Raw genomic sequence first — 23,394 nt, 5'->3', positions numbered from 1 at the left:
ATAACATGCACACGCAAGGTGATTAAGAAGGGAAAAACTATGCTTAATTTGGCATTTTTATTTAGTTTCATACAAGTTGATACTTTACAACAGTACATTATAATCAGTGTAGAAATTCTAATATAAGCTCAGTAAAGTGCTTTTTTTTGGATCATGTAAACAAACAATCAGTGCAAGGAGATGTGTATGTGTAACAAATGCATAGTTTGAACCATCAAAAAAGCAAACGTTTACAAAAGAGGACAGACAGGAGACATTTTCTGCTATTAAAACAGTAATTGTGTTGGCAACATTAGTTTAAGACTGACAATAATTGCACTGCTCAATTGTAGCAAAAATAACAGGAATGTTTAATTTTCAGAAAACAGAATTCCAGAGAAAAGCTGAAAATGCCCAATCCACCTAGACGGCTTTTTTCATCGACATGAGAATGCTCGGTTGTTCCTCCATGACGCGCACGAGTAAGTCGTCGATGTACTGCTCCAGCTCCGCTATCTTTTTGTCCTTGTTTTGAAGCAGCTTCTCCTGCTTTACCACAAGAGAGATGAGTTCTTCCCGGGTGAGCATTGAGTATGGACCCTTCTCTTTGCTGACATTTACCTAGAATGGCATGACAAAACAAATAAAATGGAAAATGTACTTGCATCCATTTGGAATTTCATTTCTGAAAGGGAACATATGAAACTTCACTTTTTTGACAGTGTATTCGGTATTCGGTTATATTAGCCAATGAGGGCTTTACAATCTGGACATGGATGCATCCATCAACACTTCCTACATTTTCAGCTAGTTGCTTTTTCACGGTATCGAAAGCTCTACTCGGCAAATGACACAGAACCGCTCCCTAAAACCAAATGATTTGGACTGGTGTGTGACAAGCGTGTACAATGTAGGCTCTAACTCTTTCCTTCATATATTTTGACAGAGGAAAGTCAAATCTTTTATTTAAATTTTGAAGAAGAAAAAAAAAAAATCTATAGTATTAAATGTGACATACCTTTGTGTTCTCAACTTTGCCCACCAGATTCTCTTTTTCTACTTTGATCTCCGTGACGGGATGCTGGTCTTCAGCACTGAGTGGTTTCACAGGCTGAAGTCTGAAATGACACCCCCCCCCAAAAAAAAACAACAACAATGAAGACAGGGATTTATTAAACGATTTTAAAATGCAAACATGACTGAGGATCAGCTGCCATCTTAATAGCTTGAAAAGATTTCACAGTTCATACGAGACGAGATTTGACAGTGACAAGACCAAACGTTCACTGAAAACTGGAGTGACATTACAATTTCTGACCTTAAATATATTCAACTATTCAACTGTTTTGATAATTGATTAATCATTCAACATTTCTGACGTGACTGTTGTGGCCCAAACGAGTAACTGAATCACAGTTTATTCATTTTCCACACTATCAAATTGAATGTTTTTTTTTTTTTTAATCAAAAAGGGATGGAAATAGTTAAAGAAATCAGATTAAGCAAATAATTGATAAAATAATTGACAGATCAATTATCAAAATATGTTATGCAGGCCAAATATACAGATATATATGTTGTTGTTTTTTTTAAACGGCAACACAGTGAACATGGCTAGCAAATCTGCCTCACAGTTACAAGCACAAGGTTCTGGGTTTGAACCTCGGCTAAGGACTTCCTGTGTGGAATTAGCATGTTTTTCGGGGTTTCCCTAACGACAGATGACAAAGGCCTAAGAATGCACATCTTCACACCCACACAATTACAAGTGAAAGGTCTCAACACCACACCCATAGGAGAACAACCTTTTGCTTAAATTAAAATGAAAATAAATTACTTTTCAAATTGATACAAACTTTTTTTTGTGTGCCATCTTACCTGCGCGAAGGTGCTGGAGGCGCCTCTTTCTTTCCACTTGCATCCGACCCGTGCTGCAGTGTCACAGGCTTGGCCTCGTTTGGTGGACTCTCCCTGTGTGACAAAGCCGGACCAGCCATGACCGCTTGGGTTTTCGTGTCACCAGGTACAGCCATTTGCGTACTTGGCGTGCTTGATACAGCAGCAGGAGGTGCAGGCGCACGGGCCACCTTAGAAGATTTGACTTTGCTTTGGGAAGCAGCGTCCGGGTCGGGAGTTTGTGACGCGGGCGGAGGCCATGACAGTGTACTGCGATTAGTAGAGGTGACTTCCTCTTGTGCAGCATGCTCGTCCCCATCTTCATCATCATCATCAAATGGATTTAAGCTGTGCACAACCGGGACGGCTTTGGATTCAGCGCTAGGTGCTGACGGTGCAGGACGTTTGTGTTTGGATGCACCGATTTTCTGCACGTCCGTCTGAGGAGGGACGGTCTGCACCGAGCGCTGAGGCACAACACTAGCTGTTTTCACCTTTTCTTGAACCTGCTCAGTAATCGGCGCCGGATGTAGCAAAGGTTCATCCTGTCTGTCTTTTCGGGTCCTGGTCGGGGGCCGAGGAGCTGGTCGCTTCTCACGTTGACTAACTGTGGTTGAGGGTTCAGGCAGTTGGCAACTGGAAAGGAGAAAAAGTGTACAGTGCAACGATAGGGGAAGTTTAGAGAAAATCAGTTAGCAAAGAAACAAAATAATACATGACCATGCTGCATTTTACTACATTCAGTTGAAATCTTTCTTAGACGGTTATAAATTTTATGACATCCTACTGGCTAATGAGACCAGAGATTATGTACGTCTTCTTTTTGTTGGATCTAACTTCAGCGTTCTTTACGGTGGACCAGAGTATTCTCCCACTGTCGTATGGCGTCCCACAGGGTTCAATTCTGGGGACTTTGCTGTTTTCATTCTATCGACCGCCCCCTGTGTTCCATCTTAAGAAAACATGGCATTTTCTTCCACTGCTATGCGCATGATTTTTCGCTTTTAGTCTGAAAACATTTGGGATTGACGTCAAAAGATGAATAAAAAAAAAAAGGGCATTTTTTTTAGGTCCACGATATATATTACGATATTAAAAATGGAAGAATTTTCACCAGATGACTTGAATAGCGGTTTGGGAAGAATAGGTTGAACTCACCATGACACTATTGTATTCCTACAAATTCTTTATATAGCACTTTGGTGCCCAAATCGCATGACTGATTAGTAGGGGGGAGTAGCTTGCTACCTTTATAAAAAGCATAAACGTTTGCTTGATCTAAAAAAAAATAAATAAATAAATAAAAACATCACACATCTTGATGAGATCTAGATTTAAATATCTGGAAATAAAAGCTTAAAAGGGTATCATTATTATGAAAGATCAACTTTTTTAGTGAATACAAGTATTGGAACAGATTGAGTCAGAGTTTTTGTCATCTGAAACTTATAGAAGCATTCAGCATGACTTATCTTTCCATGTTTTGTATCTGATCCATATGGAAATACCTGGAAAAATGACATAATACATAAACTCAGCCTATGTTCAGTCAACAAGTCATTCCATGCTGACGCAACATCTTAATGAGGTCTGGCGTGAGACGGACAACGAGACGCACATGCCATCACAGCCATGCAATTTTCACGAAGCCATCAGGCTTGGATTACGTTACGAGAGATTGTTGCCAGGGCGACAATGGAGGTAAACCAGAGAAGGAAGTCACCCACACTTCTCTGCACATCTAAATGACTCTGACCTTATATATCTTTTTCATCTCGCACGCACTACTTCCTCATCATGTTCCTGCTCTGAGGTACATTAACTAGATTAAATCCAGTTTCCTGCGCTGACCAACTGTCTGCTGTCTTTCCCCTGTGAATCTTAGCGACAACAATGTGGGAATCAACCTCCGTTAGAGTTTCACAACATGCTACATGTTCAATGTGTTGTGGAAAACTGACCTTTTCGGGATCGTGGGGTCTGAAGTGCTGTGCTTTGAACTAGAAGTTGAGTTGGGAATATCGTCCTCAAAGGGATTATTAGAAAAATCTTCGTCAAATGGATTAGAGGAATTAACTTGTGTATTTTCAACATCTTCTTGATGTCCACTATCTTCCTCCGCTTTATCTTTCTTACATGTTTCATCCCTTGTCTTTTTCTCATTCTTCCATCTCCTTTCTTGCTCCTGCTCTTCATCAGCTCTCCTCAGTTGTTGCTCCTCCCGTCGCTTTTCTTCCTCCTCCAACTTCTGCTCTGCTTTCCTCCTCATGTCATCACACCTTGTGTGTTCCTCTTCTTCAGCAAGTTTTCTCTTTTCCTCTTCCTCTTTTTTTCTTCTCTGTTGTTCCTCAAGTTCTTCCTCATTCCTTTTGGCTTCTTGAGCTTTCTCCATCTTTCTCTCCTCTTCCTCCTGTCTCTCCTTCTCTTTAGCTAATTGCTCCTCTTCTCGTCTCTTTTGTTCCGCCTCCTTTTTAGTTCTCTCCTCGTGCTCCAGCCGTTGCTCTTCCTCTGCTAGTCGTTCCTGTTCTCGTTTTACTCGCTCCTCTTCCTCCTTTTTAGCCTTCTCTTCATTCCTTCTCTCTTCTTCAAGTCTCCGCTGCTCCTCTGCTAATCGTTGCTGCTCTTCTCGTTCTCTCACACGCTCCTCTTCCTCCCTTCTGATTTTCTCTTGCATGGCCATCTCCTCCTGCCCTATTCTCTCTTCTTCCTCCTTTCTTTCCCTCTCTTCATTCCTTCTCCTCTCTTCCTCTTCAAGTCTCCGCTGTTCCTCGGCTATTCGTTCCTGCTCTTCCCGTCTTCTCATTCGCTCCTCTTCTTCCTTTCTCGCCTTCTCTTCATCCATTTGCCGCTGTTCTTCCTCCCATCTCAACTTTTCCTCTTCTAATCTTTCCAGTTCTTGTCTCCTGAGCCTTTCCGCTTCCTCTCGTTTTCTCTCTTCTTCCCGTCTCCTGTTTTCCATCGTTATTCTTTCCAGTTCTTGTCTTCTCAGTCTCTCCTCTTCTTTTTCCTTTTCTTCTTCAAGTCTCTTTTCCTCAGCTAATCGTCTTTGCTCTTCTTGTCTTAGCCTCTCCTCTTCCTTTCTTGCACTCTCGTCATCTCTTCTCCTCTGTTCTTCCTCCTGCCTCCTCTTTTCCATTGTTACTCTTTCCAATTCTTGTCTTCTCAGCCTCTCCTCTTCTTTTTTCCTCTCTTCTTCCTCCTGTCTCTTTTCCTCCGCCAGTCGTTCCTGCTCTTCTTGTCTTCTGATCCTCTCTTCTTCTTCATGCCGCCTCTTTTCCATTGCTGCCCTTTCCAGTTCTTGGATTCTCAGACGCTCTTCTTCATCCCTCTTCTCTTCCTCCCGTCTCTTTTCCTCTGCTAATCGCTCTTCTTGCCTTATCCTCTCCTCTTCCTCCTTCCTTGCCCTCTCTTCATGCCTTCTCTGTTCTTCCTCCCGTCTCATCTTTTCCTCTTGTAATCTTTCTAGTTCTTCTCTTCTCATCCTCTCTACTTCCTCCTGCCTCATCTTCTCCATTGTTAAGCGTTCCAGCTCTTGTCTTCTCTCTTCTTCTTGTCTCTTGATTCTCTCCTCTTCCTCCTTTCTAGCATTCTCTTCATCCCTTTCCCTCTTTTCTTCTACTTGTCTTCCCTTCTCCTCCTGTTCCTTCAACCTATCTTTCTCAGCAAACCTGTCAAGTTCTCTCGTCCCCATCTCCTCTTTGGTGTCCAAATCCTCATTCCTCCTTCCTTCATCCTCCTCTTCTTCTTCTTCTTCCTCCTCCCAGGGTGTGTATTGCTTTATCGTGGGGAGCGAGTCGACTGACGGCGGGGAACTTTCCGGAACATCCTCCATCGATCCGTGTCCCGAGCTGGCCAGACTGAAGTTGGAGCCGATGCGAGCGGTGCGAGGCGGAGGTTCCTCGCAGTAAACGTGACTCCCGTTGATGCACAGGTTGCTCTTCTCCGCAGCGGCACGTTTCTGAGAAGATGATTCTTTGCTTTCCGAGCTGCCAGAGCGTTTGTGTTTCATGAACTTGAATTTCTTCTTACCTATGAAAGGAGTAAGAAAATGCTAAATTTTCAGTTTTAGGCCATAATGGAATGCTGCCCTATGCTCCAGATTCAAACATGGTATGTAGCCCACAATGAAACAGGAAGTCCCATGCTAACATGGTTTGCACAAATGTTTTACAAACCCCCTTTTACTGTCAAATGAAGCCAAAGTATCCATTAAAACATGCCCACTGACCTTCAGAGGCGTCCACATTGAGCCCAGACGATAGGCTGCCACTCAGTGACGAGTTCTTGGCAGGCAGGACGGACATCGACTGTGACATGTTCCTCTGCAAGTTCGACTTGTGAGAAAACAAAGACTTGATTTTCGCTTTCTTCTTCTTCTCTTTGCTAGCCGCTTCCTCGCCATCCTCCCCTTCCTCTTCTCCCTCGCTGTCGGTGAGAACCTGCTTCAACGACGGCGCCGCCGCGTCCGGCTCTTTTTTCTTGCCCCGAACTTTGTCCTTGAGCTTGCCCAGGCGGGATCGAGGCTTGCCGACGGCGGACAGGTCGAACATGCTGGCCGTCATGTTGTTCCTCATGAACTGGATGTCCACCAGCACCTCGCCTCGGTCCTTGTCCGCCTTGCCGCTCTTGTCCAGTAACTTGAACCACCTGTGGACGAGAGCCACAAGAGAGCGCCAAAATGGTCAATTACAAGTTAAAGTGGCTATGTAAAAGACATAGCTAAATGGGGGAGAGTGTATATGACACGCATGTCACTCTTTTAGATGACATGACAAAGCTTTAGTAGCAAACCTATTTAAAATGTCACAAAGACTCAAGCTTGGTCCTGGATAGCCCTCCGAGATTTAAATGTTCAATCATTCAATCTTAGCTACAGAAAGAAAAATAAATAAATAAAAGCTCAGATGAGTAAATAGCTGTAAGTGTTAGCTTAGCATCCTTAGCGGGCAGAACAAGGTGACACACAAAGACAGCCTCTTGCTTCACTATAATTTGTGTCAGACAAGCTGATATTGTGCTATCTACACACACTGCCATCAAAAATGATGGAAAAGTGAGGTCAATTATTTTTGTTGAGACATCCATCCATCCACATACTCAGTTGAGCCTTTTTCACTCCTGACTAGTTGCCAGCCAATCACATGGCCCACGGACAACCATTCAAACTCACATTCACACCTACGGGCAATTTGGAGTCTTGAACGAAACGAACATGATTTTGGGGGGAATTTGGAAGGAAGCCAAAGTAGTCTGAGAAGGGCCGAGCCAAGATTTAATGTAGAACGTCAGAATTTTAAGGAAGCAGATTGGTGTGATTTTGATATCAAACGATGAGAATGAGACAAGATCAACATTTTAGGCAGATTTACTTCACCTGGTTTAAGGGATTCCAAAAATGGGGAATTAAACATGCACAACAACGTTTTTACCTCCCTGGTTCTTTATGGAAACTATGATCCTGGCTCCTAGCAAACGGAAAGTGAGTCCATAGGAAAGTTTTCTAAAAGGAAATAAAAGTGAGCAGTCATTTGGCTCCACCACTATGGAAGAGTTTTTTGAATGAATGCTTTTATTGTTAAGTTTGAATTGCATGTTCGTTCTGTATTCGTTAACTTTTTAAAATCAATCTAAAGCTATTTTCTTCATAAGGTCTGACAACATAATGAGGGGGTCTTGGGGTTAAAAAAAAAAAAAAGTTACAAAATAACTGAGACAGCATAAAAAGCGCTTATCCAGCATAAATCTGAGGTCAGCACTGAACAAACAACTCCAACTGAAATCTGGATTCCTGGGGAAATGAGGAAGTCGCTCGTGTATGTGTGTGCGCCTGTGCGTCCATGCAGGGGTCTCTTTGGTATTTTGCTGCTGCAGGGAATCAGACCAGTATCGAGTGTAAAAATTTGTTGTGTGAACCCCATAGGTTTCTCATCTGCACCTTGACTACTCGTGCTGCAATTCTTTTGACAGTATCAATATCAAGTTCTCTGTAATCCTGCCTGTATTCTGGCAAAAGTCACAAATATGAAGACCATTTTAAACTGCAGGTTGGGGGGGGGGGGGTGCTTTAGCATAATGTCCCTTTAAAAAGGTACAAAAAGTACATATTAATCCTGAGTACTTTGAATCTGGCGTCCTTTAGACATAAGCAATAACAGAGCAGATTGTAGCGAGTAGTGATAGACTGATATGGTTTTTTCAAGGCTGACCAATTATTAGTTGTCAAGTAGACCGATAACCTTTATTTCAAACAGATATTACTTTGCAGAAAACTGAAAATATTAGTGTCAAAATTTAAAAAAAAAATATACTTTTCTTTTAATATTAAACATACCTGTATAAAGAATTGGCAGCTTTGCCAAATATCTGCACCGATTATCGGTCTATCCCAATGACTAGGGATGCAAAATGTTGACTGCTGACCTCTCTTCATTGATAGAAAAGTAACACCACAAGGGCAAGTTAAAAAAGGAGAAATAAGTGACTCCTAATTGCAACACAAAGGAAGTTACAAAAAAAAGTCAGGGAAGTCTTCACTTCATGCCTGTGTGACGATGATGGCTTCGCGTTGACTAATTTGACACTTGTGTGCAAAGTGGAGGTCCAGCGTATGACTCAACCTTGTCAACAAGCATTCTCCTTTTTGTGCGCACACGCATCCTGCCTCGTGCAGCGTGTAGTCGTGATAAGACAATGGCTGCTCTGGCGGAGACCTCTTATCACGGCACACAGCTGTGTGAGCGGGAGAAGAGTCGGCTCAGCAGTGTTAAGTGTCCATGCAGCAAAAAAAAAGTGGATGGAACTTATCAGAGTAGGCCATCAGGGTGTCCAGAAAGGCTTCGGACATCAAAGACAGGGTGGAGCTGTAAGAACATTGTGGTGCTCAAAACTTGGGAGGACTGATGTGTTGTTCTTTAAACTCATGATGTGCATTAAAGCACACCCGAAACAACACGCAAGTGTTTTAAGCAACAGGATGTATAGCCCGAGAACAGTGGTAACAGTTTGAAGGTTGTCACTGCATTTTATGATTGGATAATGAAAACACCTGATTCAATTAAAATGTATTGCATAGGAATGGGCAAGTACCAATCCCAGTTATTCGTATCAGGCTGATATCAGCCTTATTTTAAGGCATGGGGTGCTCATGGAGCCTACCAATACCGTCCACAGGTACTTAAAGCCCCAGTGTGTAATACGTGACCGATAGATGTCGCTGTAGCATAGAACGCAGTCGAAGTGCCTGCAGTTAGCACACACACTACGGTGGCTCAGAGACAACAGACTCCTTAAGCCTACCACCAATTCTTCTTTTGCGTAAACAAACGAGTATCTCGGCAAGAGACAGCGATGCCAAAAGACAGAGGGAATCAGATTTAGCCAGAGCAGCTAACAAGAGTGGATAGTAAGGGTGTCACGATTTCGATTTTTTATCGAAATCGATCGAAATTACGTCACGATTTCGAGCATCGTCAAGGGGAAGGGAAGTAACACAATAACAGAAAATATAGAGTAGATAAACACGGGTCGACTTTAACATCTGAGTAGTTTTAATTGAAATTTCAGGCAGGGGTTTGACAAGGGAGTGAAAGTGGAAGGTGAACAAATAATAACCGCATTTGACAGAACTGACAGAACGGAGGAGAAACAACAATAACCAATAGGGGTATAATACACGGATACACAATAGCGTCGCGCTGGCACAGTCGTCCAATCGGAGTGTCGCGCTGGCACAGTCGTCCAATCGGAGTGTCGCGCTGGCACAGTCCTCCAATCAGAGTGTCGCGCTGGCGCATTCAAACTGAATGGCCCGAGCCGCCAGCCGTAACAACGGGAAACACGACAAACATGACGGGACATTTACGCAGGCATCACAAAGATTTAGATTTATCAAATTCAACTAGAAGTGGGAAAACAACGGTCCAACCAACTATTTCATCCTCATTTACAGTGAAACTTCCACACACTTCAGCTCGCGCGAAACGCCAGATCCATAGGTCTATTTATAGCAGCAGACCTGCAGCCTTGGAAAACGCTGGATTCAAACATTTAATTAGTGTACTTGAACCACGCTACAGTATGCCCAGCAACTGTAAATGTTGGGATATAGTTTGTTCAGGCTGTATTTGTTCCATGACTTTGGATACAATATATTTTTTGTTGTTGTTGCACATTATTTTAAGAGGAACGCACAGCACACTGTTGTAACCAAAAACAGTCAATAGATGGCAGGCACCCACTGTGACTTTTTGTTTTTTTATTTTTTATTTTACACTTCAGTAAGAACAAGACGGTTAACTTTGTATTGTAAATAAATTCTTTGAATTTGATCATTCTTGCCTAATGTCAATTATCATATATTACATAAATTAAATTTACACAAAAATAATATGGAAATTGCATCACCTATATGTAGCCGATCTTTTGAAATAAGATTTACTGTACAATGAATAGAACCAATGATCATAGACTAGCCTTAGCCTACAGAAGCATATGCCTCTGTGTTATAAAGTGGGGGAGCGGAAAAAAAAAAAAAAAAAAAAAAAAAATCGAAAAAAAAATCGAATCGTGACCCCAAAATCGAAATTTAAATCGAATCGTGGAGTTGGCGAATCGTGACACCCCTAGTGGATAGCGAGAGTTAGTCTGAGCCATAGGCTGGAGTGGCTAACGAGAGCGGCTAAAGGGAGAAGCTAGTAAAACAAAAACAAAAAAGCTAGTTAAAGCTTGCGCGAGCCAAACAGAAGTTGACAATAAAGCGACGGGAGCCTGCGCTTCCATGGTATCCAGGAACCGGAGCTTGTAAGCGGCTCGTCGTGTTCAAGCGGCAGCCCGAAATTTGACCCCCCCCCCCCCCCCCCCAAAAAAAAAAAAAGAGCCCCCATAATAACTGTAAAAGCTTTGTATTTACACTAGTAGAGGCCATCTTGTATCACCTGTCATGACGAGGGTCATGCAAGGGTTATGTTTGGGCCATGACCGTGAGGTCAAGTGTGTGTTTTGAACTGATGTAACCAGCGTCTAGTTTCAACTGGTAAAACGCTATGTGATGTCAGGAATCTTTAATCTCTTTATCCGATCAACAGCCAATCAGATAATTCCATGTCAGTCCTGTTACCCACAACCATTCAGATCGATTCGCTGTCTATATAAGCCTGTCTGAGAAGGGTGTGTTTTTGTCGGATTAGTACCTCTGTTCCTCTGTGCACCTCCACAGCCCAAGTTAGCTTAGCGTCTCGTGATTTGATACACTCTCGTTTCTCGTCTAGTCAAGTTTGTTCTTCACCTCTCAATGTTGTGCGAATAAAGAGTTAAAATCTTATTTGTGTCTGTGTTTTTGGGATACAACTTCAGAACATAACATCACCAACATGCCAAAATTACACTTGTCAAGTAGTGTAAGAAATCCATGCATGATGTGGCACATACAGCAGACACAAAGAATTCACACAACTCTGCAAAATTCACAACAGCTTGCTCACCGTCACATTTTCGGAAATAGGCAGCCGTTTGTGTAATTTCACATATCTACAGGCAGGCACGCCATAAGCAAGCAATTAAAGTCAGTTTTTCAGAAGGTGGCCTTGACAGAAAAAGTATTTCTGTACCAGCGCCTCAAAATTGCTAAATACCTTCGATGTCTCGAGCTGAGCCACCTTGATAGCAAGGTTCACATAGCTAAAGTCACACTGTTTAGCTATGCCAACATTTGAAAATGATTTCCACGGCTCTGCGAGGCCCGTGTGGTTTATCAGTGGCAAACTGCAAAAGAAACAGACATCCGCCAAGGCTGAAACCTTTCACATTTCATCTATTGGAAAACCAAATACAATTTGATCTGATAAAGTCTGACAATATAATGCACGTGAATATGTTTAACAGGATATTACATGCATTGCGGAAAATAAAACAGATCTGGATTCAGTTTGGTTTGAGATTATTTTCTGAAATCTCATCCACACAGGCAGATGTTCCACAAACCAGATTATACAGAAATTACTTGAGGATGTTCAATATTAAATGGAAAATAAGAAGATTGACACATAGTTAAAAAAAATATAGGATTACAGTTACAGTCTCATCAAACCCAGACTAATGAAAACATAACTTACTTAGTGGAGGTAATAAAACTGATAGCAGGCTCACTGTCAAAGTCCATCTTGTAGTTACATTGCATTATATTAACTCATTCACTCCCAACCATTTTCACAGAAGCAATTCCCTTCGCTCCCGGCTGTTTTCCTGTATTTGGACTGATTTTGCAAGGCCCACAGAATATTGTGTTCTATTGCTATAAAAACATGAAACCTACCAAAAGAAAGATTAAAGTCTCTTATTTCATCAGGAACAAAAAGTATATTTCTATCTGTTTCAGTTTTGCAACAATTGGCATTAGAATATAGCTAAGTTTCATCATTATTCACAAATTTATTGAGAATTTTGTGTAAATTAGCCTTTTTTCAACATGTTTCTTATACTCTGTTGCCACCTGCTGGCTGTTTATGTAATAACTACCATTCATTCATTCTTTGCAGTTGAGAGGCTACATAAACGCCTTCTGTATGCTCTCGCATAAAAAAAAAACACAATACGTATATATATGTCTTTGGGAGACTTAAAACAGTTAAAATAGGACGTATTTTTACGTCTTTGGGAGCAAATGAGTTAAGAAATCCAAGTAACTATAAATGCAACATGACACGCCATTATTAAGATATGCTTCTTTGAAATCATGTTGGATTCCAATAAGCTTTACCAGCAGCGAGGAGTGCTGTTTTTGTCAAAAATGACCTTGTGGGTCATCCACTGTTTATTTTTCACTGATAACGCAGCCGGGAATGTGAGGCCTCGGACCGATATAAAACCTCACAGGCAAGGTGCGTTCGCCATACTTCCAAATGACAATAAAGCATTTGAATAGCGAAAGACCAGGAACTACGACGATGATGGACGAAGGTGGCGGTGTACGTAAAGTGCATACGGGTGTTCAAGCAGAATAGGGTTGGTAATAAGAAGAAGGTGAGTAAGAAGGGAGGCTGGTATGCAGGCGGTCACATGGTGGAGGAATAAACTACTTACAAGCAGCTTAACATAACACTTTCTATGCAGTATACAAGTGGAAAGACAATTGCTATTTAAATACACACAACACATGATGACATGTAAAATTAGATCATTCGCACATAACCAATGTAATTGTTACTTCCTCGAATAAGTCATGGAAGAATACTTGGGAAAGGCCAACAAATACAGTGAGGAGTGATTAGCATCTCGGAAGTGATGTCAAAAGGATGAAAAACTGACTTTTTAATGTACTGTCCTTGTGTTCAAGCGGCAGGGCAGAGTCTGAAGAAAAGAAGTGAGCCCTGATAATGAGTAAAACAGCATTAATTCTATTTTCCCTCATTAACATCAGAATTTCATCACTGAGGTGGCAAATTACTTGTCAAATGATTACTTTTCCATTTACAATTAACACCTCGAAAAACATTTTGAAAATGACATCATAAATGCTCAGGAAACAGGTAAACATGGCTCAGTTTGTGAACATCACATGAACAAACCGAGAAAACGGGTGAGCCGTGATTGGTCGTTACCTGAGCTCTGCGCACCTGTGAGGTCATTTTCAGACGACAATAATGAAAATAATGACATTAGAAAATTAATTGTAAACAATTACACTTTTTATTGCTGAAAATTGCTAAATGAGTCAAAAGTATTCCTTTAAATACATTTGACTTTTTTTTTTTGTTAATGGTTTATGTGGACAACGAACATATTAATGGTATTTCTAATCATTTCAGTGAGGGGAAAAATATTTTAAATACAAGTAATTTGAGTTACCACTAGTGTGAAGTGACTCATTCAATTCATCTGATTTGTTGTATAATAAAAACTTAATTCAGTTAATTAGGAAGACTGAAGTATTATAGCTACGTTTAAAAAATAACTATTTTTAAAACTAAAATTTACCTTTGCTGACTTGCAATATTTATCCATCAAGGATTTGATGGATAAGAACTTGTGTCGCTTCCAAGTTAGTGTAGTTACTTACTCGGTCTTGTTCCGACTCTTTTCCTGAGCGAGCAGGACCAGGTCGATGACCGCCTGACCCAGCAGCTTGTCCGGTCCCACCAGAGCTCGGTGAAGGACGTGAACGTGCAGCGTGCCTCGCTCTCCTCCCGCGCCGTGCTGCGGCAGCTCGAAGGCGGCTTCCTCCTTCCACACGGGCGCCACGCTCTTCTCCACCACGGAGGTCTGGTACTTGTCTTTGCCCACTTGCATGAGCGCGTAGGCGTCGTTGGTGCCGCCTTTGCCCTTCGCCCTGAGGCCCCGGGCTTGGAGCACGGTCACCTGGACGCTGGTGGGACACCAGGGCTGATCCAGAAACGACATGCCGGCTTTTGGAGTCGCTGGGCGGCCGAGAAGTGAGCGACCATCCGCTCGAGGGAACGTTGTACGGTGTGATACTGGTGGCCGGACATTAGGACTGGGTGGTGTGGGCGTGGTTAGATGAGAGTGGGGGGGGGCTGGATTCAAACGAAGCCACGCCCCCGGATTAACAAATTACTTCTGCTGATTGCACACACGTGACACTCAGAAATTCAATTAAAAAGTAAGCAAAACTTGTGTCTTGTGTTTGCGCTAAAATAAGCACGCAAACATCACGAAAACTGCAGATGAGCTGCATTTAACAATAAATAACTTTAGTAGTATTTTTGATTGAATTAAAACTCCTTATCATTATGGAAATTTTGATGAAAATGGTGTACCCAAAGTAAATTTGAAGCTGTTTTTGAACCATTTGGAAAATCAGCATAGTTTTTAACTTACAGATAACTTACAATTTTTTTTGCCACCGGTGGGACATACGCATGATTAATTAAGCTACATTTTATTTATTTAAGTCTCAACCATTATTCTTTATATTATTATGACTCAGAAGAACGCCCTAAAAAACAGAAAAGAAAATACAGTTTTGGAATTAATAATTTTAGACCAAGTTTAGCAAAAAAAAAATTGTGAAAAAATATTGGATACTTACTGTAATGCAATAAAGATTGTAATTCTACATTGCCACTGCATATGAAAATGGTGACTCCTATTCTGGGTGGGTCTGTGTTTTAAAAAATATATTTCGTCAAGTCAATATTTACTCATAGTCATTATAATCCCTCAAGGAGAAATTCAATGCACACTACTGTATATTTGTGTTGCACACAACACAGAAACAAATCCCACACATGCAGGCATTCAAGGATAGACTACATCTTAGAATAGGAACAAAATGATTCGCTGATGTTTAATTGTGATCATTTCCACCCTGAAACACAAAAGGTGCATTGTGTGCTGTATTATATCATGCGCTTAGTCACCAGTCCACTTCCCGCAGCCCCCTGCTTCTACACAGACGCTTATATATAGAATCTTGAGCCAATTACTGAAGTGACGTAAGAGTGCAGCTACCACACTGTTTGTCTGTTGACCACACAATAGCACTGGAGATTAGCATGCTTGCAAGTTCTCCTGAATGTAAATTGTGGAAATATCAGAAATGTTCATTTTATGATTATACTTTATTACATCACCGTCCGTCATTAATTCATTTTCTATACTACTTCTTGTGTTCAAGGTTGTGGTGTGCTGAAGCCTGTCCTAGCTGACTTTTTTTTTTTTTTAATCAAATCATCACACAAGAGTTTATTCTTAGAACGTGACTGAAGCAAAGTAGATGATGTTGTAGTTCTGCCTTGTGGACACTAGATGTCCACCTCTGATTTCTGATATGTGTCCTGACTTTCTCTTTGGATCCTTCCCATTTAATTGTATGGGCTTTATTGCTAACTTAACACACCTTTACTCTTTGTACATCATCAAAGGTTTGAAGGCTTTGCTTGAGCATTACGTTTCCTGAGTTGATGAGTGATAAAACAAACCTTGTGTGGTGTTAGAAGTAATTTTTCCTTCCTGCTTGAAAAACAGTCAGGTCTGAGAATCGCCAACCTTAAACCTCTTCACTCTTCAGTATTTATAATTACAAATGCTGTGTAGTAAAGAGCAAGTTCAGCTGTAGTAGTACCAGGTTTGACCTGTTAGAGGCAGTATTTTACCAGAGGGCATCCAGACTGTCAGAAAACAAAAAGAAGAAGAGTGAAAACTGCACCACTTGTTGTTATGAAACAACACAGAAAAAACAACAACAATAAAAACGAATTATAGATATCACTACAATTTTGCACTAAAAGAAGATGTCTCCTTTCTGCACTGAGGCTTAGCTTATTATCTCAATATCATGTCTTCAAAATACAGATGCTCCCTTCCCTCCCTGGAGTGTCAACATCACAGATGACAGTCCCGTGAGCAAGGAGGAATGAATGTTCCCTCCCGAGAGCCATCGCAAAGCCCCTATGGGGATCGGGCCTCTGTAGGAACATAGCCAATGAGTCCAACATGCCCCCCTGGGCCGAGGACTCCCGCTGGAGGGACTTGGACAGATCTGGCAAGCGGCAGTCTCTCTGGATTTGAGCAGGCATTAAACAGTGACTGTTTCAAAAGTGATCTAAATTCAACATGACATTCCACTGATATGTTAGCTTGTTTGGCTGGCAATAGTTTTTCTTTGAAAGGTGACATGAAAAATTGGAAATGTTACTCCAGGCAGCAAATTACGTGACAAGGTCATATTGTGTCTAGCCGTTAGACAAATCAGTATGTTTTTGATGAGTCGCACTGTAACTAGAGAAAGTCCAAATGTTATGAAATGAAAGTCCTGATATGAGGAAAGTCATTTTGGCAGAGAAAAAAGTGGAAGTCAACCAAAAAAAAATTCTTGGCAATATCTATGTATCTATCTATCGTGGAATCCATGTTAAGCAGCGAAGTCCACCTGTTTGTCTCCATCTTAGGGGGCAGCCATTTTTCCCACTTCCTGTCAAACGAAAATGACATCACAGTTTCTCTAGATAGCTGTAATTTATGCCTTACATAAATGAAATAAAGTACATTTTCCAATGTTAATGTACAGCGTGTGAGGCCACTCCCTAAACCAGACATCAACAAGTCAACTTCTGCATGTCATAAAAATCTTTATTCTACCAGAAAATCTGCTACAAATTGCTTTTGGCATGCATAGATTTCACACAGTTATGATGACAAGTATGAGAATTCCCTTTAGATCTTACATTTCCACTTGGCATGCACGTTTATGAACAGTCTCTCTTTTATTGATACGATTAAAACACCCTGCATACCTCGTACTTAACGTCAAATGATAATTTTGTCAACTTTCTTTGGCTTTTGTGCATAAAGAAACAATACTGCTCCTTTATTGATATGTAGAAAACACTTCATTAAAATAACACGTTATCACGAATGGGGCCAGTTGACGGATGAGGGGGTTGATTGTCCAAATTACACACTTGGACAAAATTGCCTGTTCAAGAAAGGGAATAATATTTTCTTCTCAGGCTTCACAGTAAGTGCAATGTTGTTGAGGGAATACTTCAGCATTACACTGTTCAAATTTCAACTAGCTTAAAAAATTCACGCCTCCCGGGGTATAAATCGTCTGATTCCACATTACTTACAGTATTTGCACAATTTAACATTTAATATCAACTTTTTCCCCATTCATTTTCAATGGGACAGACATTGCACTGTTTCTAAGTATCACTTTTTACGCCCAATTCTATACATATAACTTATCATCATTACCAGGTGTCTGATACTGCTCGGTGGCACAGTTAGTAAAGTCCATTGTCCAGTAACCACGAGGTCATAATTTCATAATTTATCTCTCAATTTACTTCATAAGCATTCCACATGCATTCAAAATCTTAGCATTTAGCTTTCAGCATTCCCACACAATTTCTCCTGAAATTGCACTTAGTCTAGTTTACTTAAGGATTGCTATGACTCTCAGCAACTTTGTGGCTTGCCAATCCCCACTTTGAACTAATTGTGTCCATGTGTGTATTTTGAGGTGTAAATGCATTCAGAAAACACAACCAACATTATACAGTATAACTATAAAACCTAATTAGAATTAAAAAAAAAAAAGAAATCATATTATGTGCCTTTGGGAATTGATATTTAAAAAAAAAAATCAGGATAATCATGCACAATTATATTCGAATCATTATGGAATGTTTAAAATGCCCATCAGATCATATGTACATACTGCAGATAGTGGATAGAAAAAGTCTGCACACCCGTTCAAGTGCCAAGATAAATCATTTCAATGTTTTCCACCCATTAGTGTGACCGATATCCCGTACAACTCCATTAAATTAAAAAAAAAATAATAATCTTTTAGAAAGGTGAAGTAAAAACAAGTGACATTTGTAAATGGGTATAAATGTTTTTTTTTTTTTTTTGCTTTCCAGCAGAAGCTGTACAATTTTGTACTAACACTGATTCTTACAGTTAACAATTCCCTCCCCCCCAAAAAAAGTCTTGAAATGATTTGCCTTGCTTTTTTTCATTTTACAGTGAGCTGAAATTCCAACAGGGGTGTGTCGATATTTTCTATGCGCTGTTCAACTTCCTTAAAGAATATCTGCATGAGGAGATTTTTAGTGCACACAGAAAAAGACAGATTTCACAATAAAATGACATTATTAAATCCAGAGAACTGTCCTTGCTACATTGCAATTCATCACAGAAAAAAAATTACCGTGAGGAGTGTTTCAATCTAATGGGAAATTATTTACAGTCTTGGGGGGGGGGGGGACGAGAATATGCACAAAAAACACAATAATTTTTTTTGACAAGACCACACAGAGATGTTCAGATTGCAAAATTGTGTTGGTGCTTTTGCCTTCAGACTTGATCCTCACTTTATTATTCCCCAATGAGATTCCCTCTTCTTCTCTAATTTAACATCCCATAGTGCATTTCACCACTCGTATATGTGGCTGTATAACCTGTTAAGAAAAAAAAAACAAAACCCTGAGATAACCTCCATGGTTTTTACCAGCAGCTGAGTAGTTCATACGCTCTCGTAGGGTCTCAGTGGATGACATCGTCTAAATCGCTACACGTTAAACGGTATTGTCAGATAGATTGACTCAACTTGACAAGCACATTAGCACCAACCATACCAGAAGAAAATGTGCTTATCCTTGTATATATATATAAAAAAAAAAGGTTTCCAGTCCAAACAAATAAGGTTTGTGTTCAAAGAAACAGCAGGAGAATACACGCAACAGTGTTGACTTGCTCGAGCTCGTCAGCCGTCGTGCTCCAGCCAGCGTTGCAGTTTCAAGGGCCGACTTGATATGATTTGGAACGCTCCGAAAAGGCCAGCGGTTCACTCGCAAGTCATCGAGACATCATCCGCACAAATTCTGACAATTTAAGCCCAACAAGCACAAGTAGGTTAGATGGAGATCAACGTCATAATATTTAGCATACTCGTGGTTCACATTGTCGCAGAATTTTAGGAGACAAAAACCCCCATTTTTCAATTAAAATGTACACTGGATGTTAATCAGTGTTTATTTATTTATTTATTTATAAGAATTCTTTGGGAAAGCAAACAAATTACCAAGTTTGACTGCAGTACAATTTTATCCGTTAATTTACAGAATTATATTAAATATAGAAAATAAGTATCAAGTCTTAAAACAACAATTGAAAAGTCAGAATATTGCTAGAATGAAACAGTATTTCTATGAAGGCAAATTAAAATTTTTGCTAAAATTCCACCTTTTTTTTTTTATTATATACAATTATGACTTAATTGCATGGGTGGTAATAATTCTGTAGTAGTCTGTCATTAAATTATTGATTTGTGATGACAGCATAAATTTTATATTTATTTATATATTAATTTTATATTTTATTAGTACTCTTTTATTAATTTTATTTTATTATTTTATTATTTATATTTTAATTTGATATTTTGTCCAATTAAAATTACAATGACATACCAAAATCTTTGTCAAAACATTTTAGTCTTTATCATCCGAGCCTTGTAAATATAAATGTAATCATATTAAACCATTTTAAATATAAACGATTCCTGACTTCAAGTCTTGACAAGGAAGGATTTGAACTCAAATGAAACTAAACTTCCACCCTAAATAGCCTAACTTACAACCTAAAATTACAACGGATGTCACACGCCTTATAATAAATAAAAAAATAAAAAAATAAAAATATAAATAAATAAACAAGGCCATTGCTGTCCCTCTGTAACTGTAAACAATTACTGCATGTCAATAAGTTTCCTATAGAAGCAACTTCTAATGAGACGTTTGTGTGTTGATCAAAGAATATAGACGCAAGCGTATCGCAGATGACCCATTTATCGAGGCTATTCCTGTACTCGATGCTTTCTGTAACTGTCAACAAATTGTTTCCTATGGTTTCCTCAAGGGAGGTGAAATCTGCCAACTCCGCAGTGCTGCTAATCAGAGCATCTTCTGCAAACTGCTCTGGCCAATCCTTCCTCTTCCAGGCATCGAATCAAATGACAAAAAAAACAAACGGACGGTGTTTCCCAGTGTATGTCAATATACAAAATATTAGCCGCAACAAAAGGATTTCTTTTGCACATAAATTGTTTGCTTTCATTTTTGTATTAATATGTGAGCTATTTGTTAATAAAGCGCAAACAGCAAGACTCCAACCACTCTCTGGCTTCAAAATGACCAGAACGATTTTGCGTCATCAAGAACAGTTATTCAATATTTTTACCTATTTGCAAAAAAATAATGTATTACGTTTGAATTACAGAGTGAAATTTCTGTGGACAAATTGATGAATGACATGGTATGAGCAGAATATATCAAAGTTGGAATGGTTTGAATCGGTCAAAAAATGTAGAAAGTAAAAGGGGGAAACTAATTTAAAAATATTAATTTCTGTTTTTTATTTCGGGGATTTGAATTAGGAATACACGATGAACAGAATGGTTTCAACCAGTAGGAAAAAATGCAGGAATTAAGAGGAGGAAAAGCTAAAAAAAAAAATACTTTTGGCTTTTATTTTGAAAAAAAAAAAAAAAGTGTTAGGCATTAGCTAAACAAAAAAAAAAACGTAGGAAAAAATGCTAATATTTGGCTTTCATTCAGTTTTATTTATTTATTTATTTATTTATTTATTTATTTTAATTTTTTTTGCAGTAGGATAAGCCAAACAGTTTAAAACTGGAACGGTTTGAATCAGTCAAAAAAATGTCGGAGAAAATCGAAAAAAAAAATATATATATTTTGGACTTTTATTTTGAAATGAAAATTATGATGGGTATTAGCTGAACAGTTTAAAGGTGTAATGGTTTGAATCGGTCAAGAAATATAAGAAATATAAGAAAAATATAAGAAAAAAAAAATAAAAAATCTTAAATTTGGACTTTTATTTAGAAATTTTGAAAAAAAAATTGACGTAAGGATAAACTGAACAGTTACAATTTGGAACAGTTTGAATTAAAAATGTAGAAATTAGGGGAGAGAAAAAAAATATTTTTGGGCTTTTTTTTTTTTTTTTTTTAATTTTTGCCTTAGGCACAAACTGAAAACTGAAAGTTGAAAAAAATTTAGAAAGTAGAATACAAAAAAAAAAAATCTTAATTTTTGGTTAAAATTGGAACGGCTTGAATCGGAGAATGAAAAATGGGGAAGGACTAGCATGAAAATAAAGCAATAGCAATAAAATCTAATAAAGAAGACGATGTAGAATACTGTAACATTTAAATAAGTAGACAAGTAGTGACTGTTTCCTCTGTTCAAGACTTGCTTTTGGCAGTAAATGTCAAGATGTACACATAATGTACACACCAGCTATGTACTTATGTGCCTCAGATGAACTCCATCTTTACTGTAGCATTTACTCATCAAAAAACATAACGCGGCTCCCTGATGTTCTCATCCCTCAATGCAAATATGCATCCTTGTGGTGGGGGTGGGGGTAATCTTTGAGGTGACATAATCCCCATGGAGATAATCTGACAGACACACTGGCGCCGTTCAGCCCCACAGTGCTTTAAACGTCAGCTAAATAGGAAGGAGGCGATTGTATATATTGCCGTGTATATGTATATGCTTCGAAGCAAATTAAAATATAGTGAAAAACGTCACTTATTTCAGTAATTCAATTCAAAAAGCGAAAGCCGCATATCCCCTACACAAAGAATGAAATATTTCTTAGAACCCTAACCCTAAAAATGGGAATATTACATAAACAAATAAGATGATTTTCTACCTTCAAAATCCACGTGTCCATCTCCATTGAGGTCTATGTCTCGTAAAATGTCCTCCAGATCTCTGTGACCGACCTGAAATGGAAAATGTTGAAAATGATACCCATGTCGTTCTAATATTCTGGCCACCTTTCTTGGCAACCGTACCTGTTGTCCTAAGAGCTTTTTCATTGCTTCTCTGAGTTCTGCCGTGCTGATCTGACCGTCACCGTTGGTGTCAAACTGAAAATGACAAATCTTAGGTCACCAATTATTTTTTTTTAAACATAAATGACAACAAACAGAATGCAATGAATGTCCTTTTTGCATCCCACAATTCCATCCTTCCTTTCCTTTTGTAAATTGCTTATTGAAGACTCTAAAAAGATGGCTGCTAGAACAAGCTCAGGAAAACGCTAAAGAAAACTGAAAGATGGATACAAGAACTGAAATGTCTCCACCTCCTTGAACGCATCACGCAGCTCCTTCACGCCGATCATGTCTGCAGTCTCAGCCAGAAGTTTGGGCCCCATCAGCTCAACAAAGTCCTCAAAGTCGACATGTCCGCCCACTGTTGGGCACAGAAAAAAAAAAATCGTCCAGTAAATCTAAATCAGCTGTTATCCGCAACCTGTGGTAATTGGGCTTGTGATGATTTTTGAGGTTGATATGCAGTTACTATGTCCGTTATAATGATGAATATTATCAATTGTTGTACAGTTGCTTTGTCCCTTGTCATAATATGTGTAGGTGCAATGCAGTTATGTCCCTTATGATGACGTCATCAGTTACTATGCAGTTTGTATGTCCCTTGCAATGATCTTTCTAGTTGCCATGCAATTACTATGTCCTTTATGATGACAATGTTATCAGTTGCTATGCCCCTGACGATGATGTCAGATTCTATGCAGTTGCTTTGTCCCTTGTGGTGATTCGCAGTTGCTATGCGGTGGCTATCACCCGGATGATGATGATGATGTCAGTTTCTATGCAGTTGCTATGTCCCTTGTGGTGATATTTGCAGTTGCGATCTCCCTGATGATGTTGTCCATTTCTATACAGTTGCTATGTCTCTTGTAATGATATTTGTAGTTTATATGCAGTTTCTATGTCCCTGATGATGATGATAATGAGTTTCTATCTTCAGTTGCTATGTACTTAAGATTGAAAACCACTGTATTAGAAAGATGGTTTTGACATTGGGGCCTGAAGACCCCCAGGGGTATTTATTTATTTTTTCTAAAAATGCCAGTAGATGGGCACACCAATAAAACATATTATCAAACCAATTACTCCTCTCTCCTCTATTGTGTGCTTTCTTGTTACATAGAAAACAAGAT

General features: G+C 39.4%; 2 protein-coding genes across 3 annotated transcripts in view; both read right to left on the bottom strand.

The window, feature by feature from the left end:
• Nucleotides 1-43: 43 nt before the first annotated feature.
• On the bottom strand, nt 44-14,367 carry LOC144002068 (uncharacterized). The gene is made up of 6 exons (XM_077496919.1): nt 13,928-14,367; nt 6,104-6,522; nt 3,837-5,904; nt 1,858-2,511; nt 998-1,097; nt 44-600 (listed from the first exon to the last, which is right to left on the bottom strand). The coding sequence occupies exons 1-6, from the start codon at nt 14,266-14,268 to the stop codon at nt 403-405; spliced, it is 3,780 nt and encodes a 1,259-aa protein (XP_077353045.1). The 5' UTR covers nt 14,269-14,367; the 3' UTR covers nt 44-402.
• A 4,228-nt stretch (nt 14,368-18,595) lies between these two features.
• LOC144002840 (calcium-binding protein 1-like) overlaps nt 18,596-23,394 on the bottom strand; it is a 33,152-nt gene continuing 28,353 nt past the window's right edge. For both annotated transcript variants that reach the window (XM_077498444.1, XM_077498445.1), the window contains 4 exons: nt 22,516-22,625; nt 22,223-22,297; nt 22,078-22,150; nt 18,596-19,220 (listed from right to left, as the gene is read on the bottom strand). In XM_077498444.1, coding sequence (XP_077354570.1) covers nt 19,195-19,220; nt 22,078-22,150; nt 22,223-22,297; nt 22,516-22,625 — 284 coding nt within the window. In that variant the 3' untranslated portion in view covers nt 18,596-19,194. The remainder of the gene's footprint in view (nt 19,221-22,077; nt 22,151-22,222; nt 22,298-22,515; nt 22,626-23,394) is intronic.

Source organism: Festucalex cinctus, chromosome 15 (genome assembly GCF_051991245.1).
Source record: "Festucalex cinctus isolate MCC-2025b chromosome 15, RoL_Fcin_1.0, whole genome shotgun sequence".
Classification (NCBI taxonomy): Eukaryota; Metazoa; Chordata; class Actinopteri; order Syngnathiformes; family Syngnathidae; genus Festucalex; species Festucalex cinctus.
Note: the sequence above shows the minus strand (reverse complement) of the source record. Positions and strands in the feature narration are given on the sequence as shown.

Excerpts from the sequence above, each read along its gene's own strand:
- LOC144002068 (XM_077496919.1), bottom strand. The coding sequence starts at position 14,268 with ATGTCGTTTCTGGATCAGCCCTGGTGTCCCACCAGCGTCCAGGTGACC. Across the intron at positions 6,523-13,927 it reads AAGAGTCGGAACAAGACCGA|GTGGTTCAAGTTACTGGACA; the intron begins GTAAGTAACTAC and ends TCTCGTCCACAG. Across the intron at positions 601-997 it reads GCAAAGTTGAGAACACAAAG|GTAAATGTCAGCAAAGAGAA; the intron begins GTATGTCACATT and ends ATGCCATTCTAG.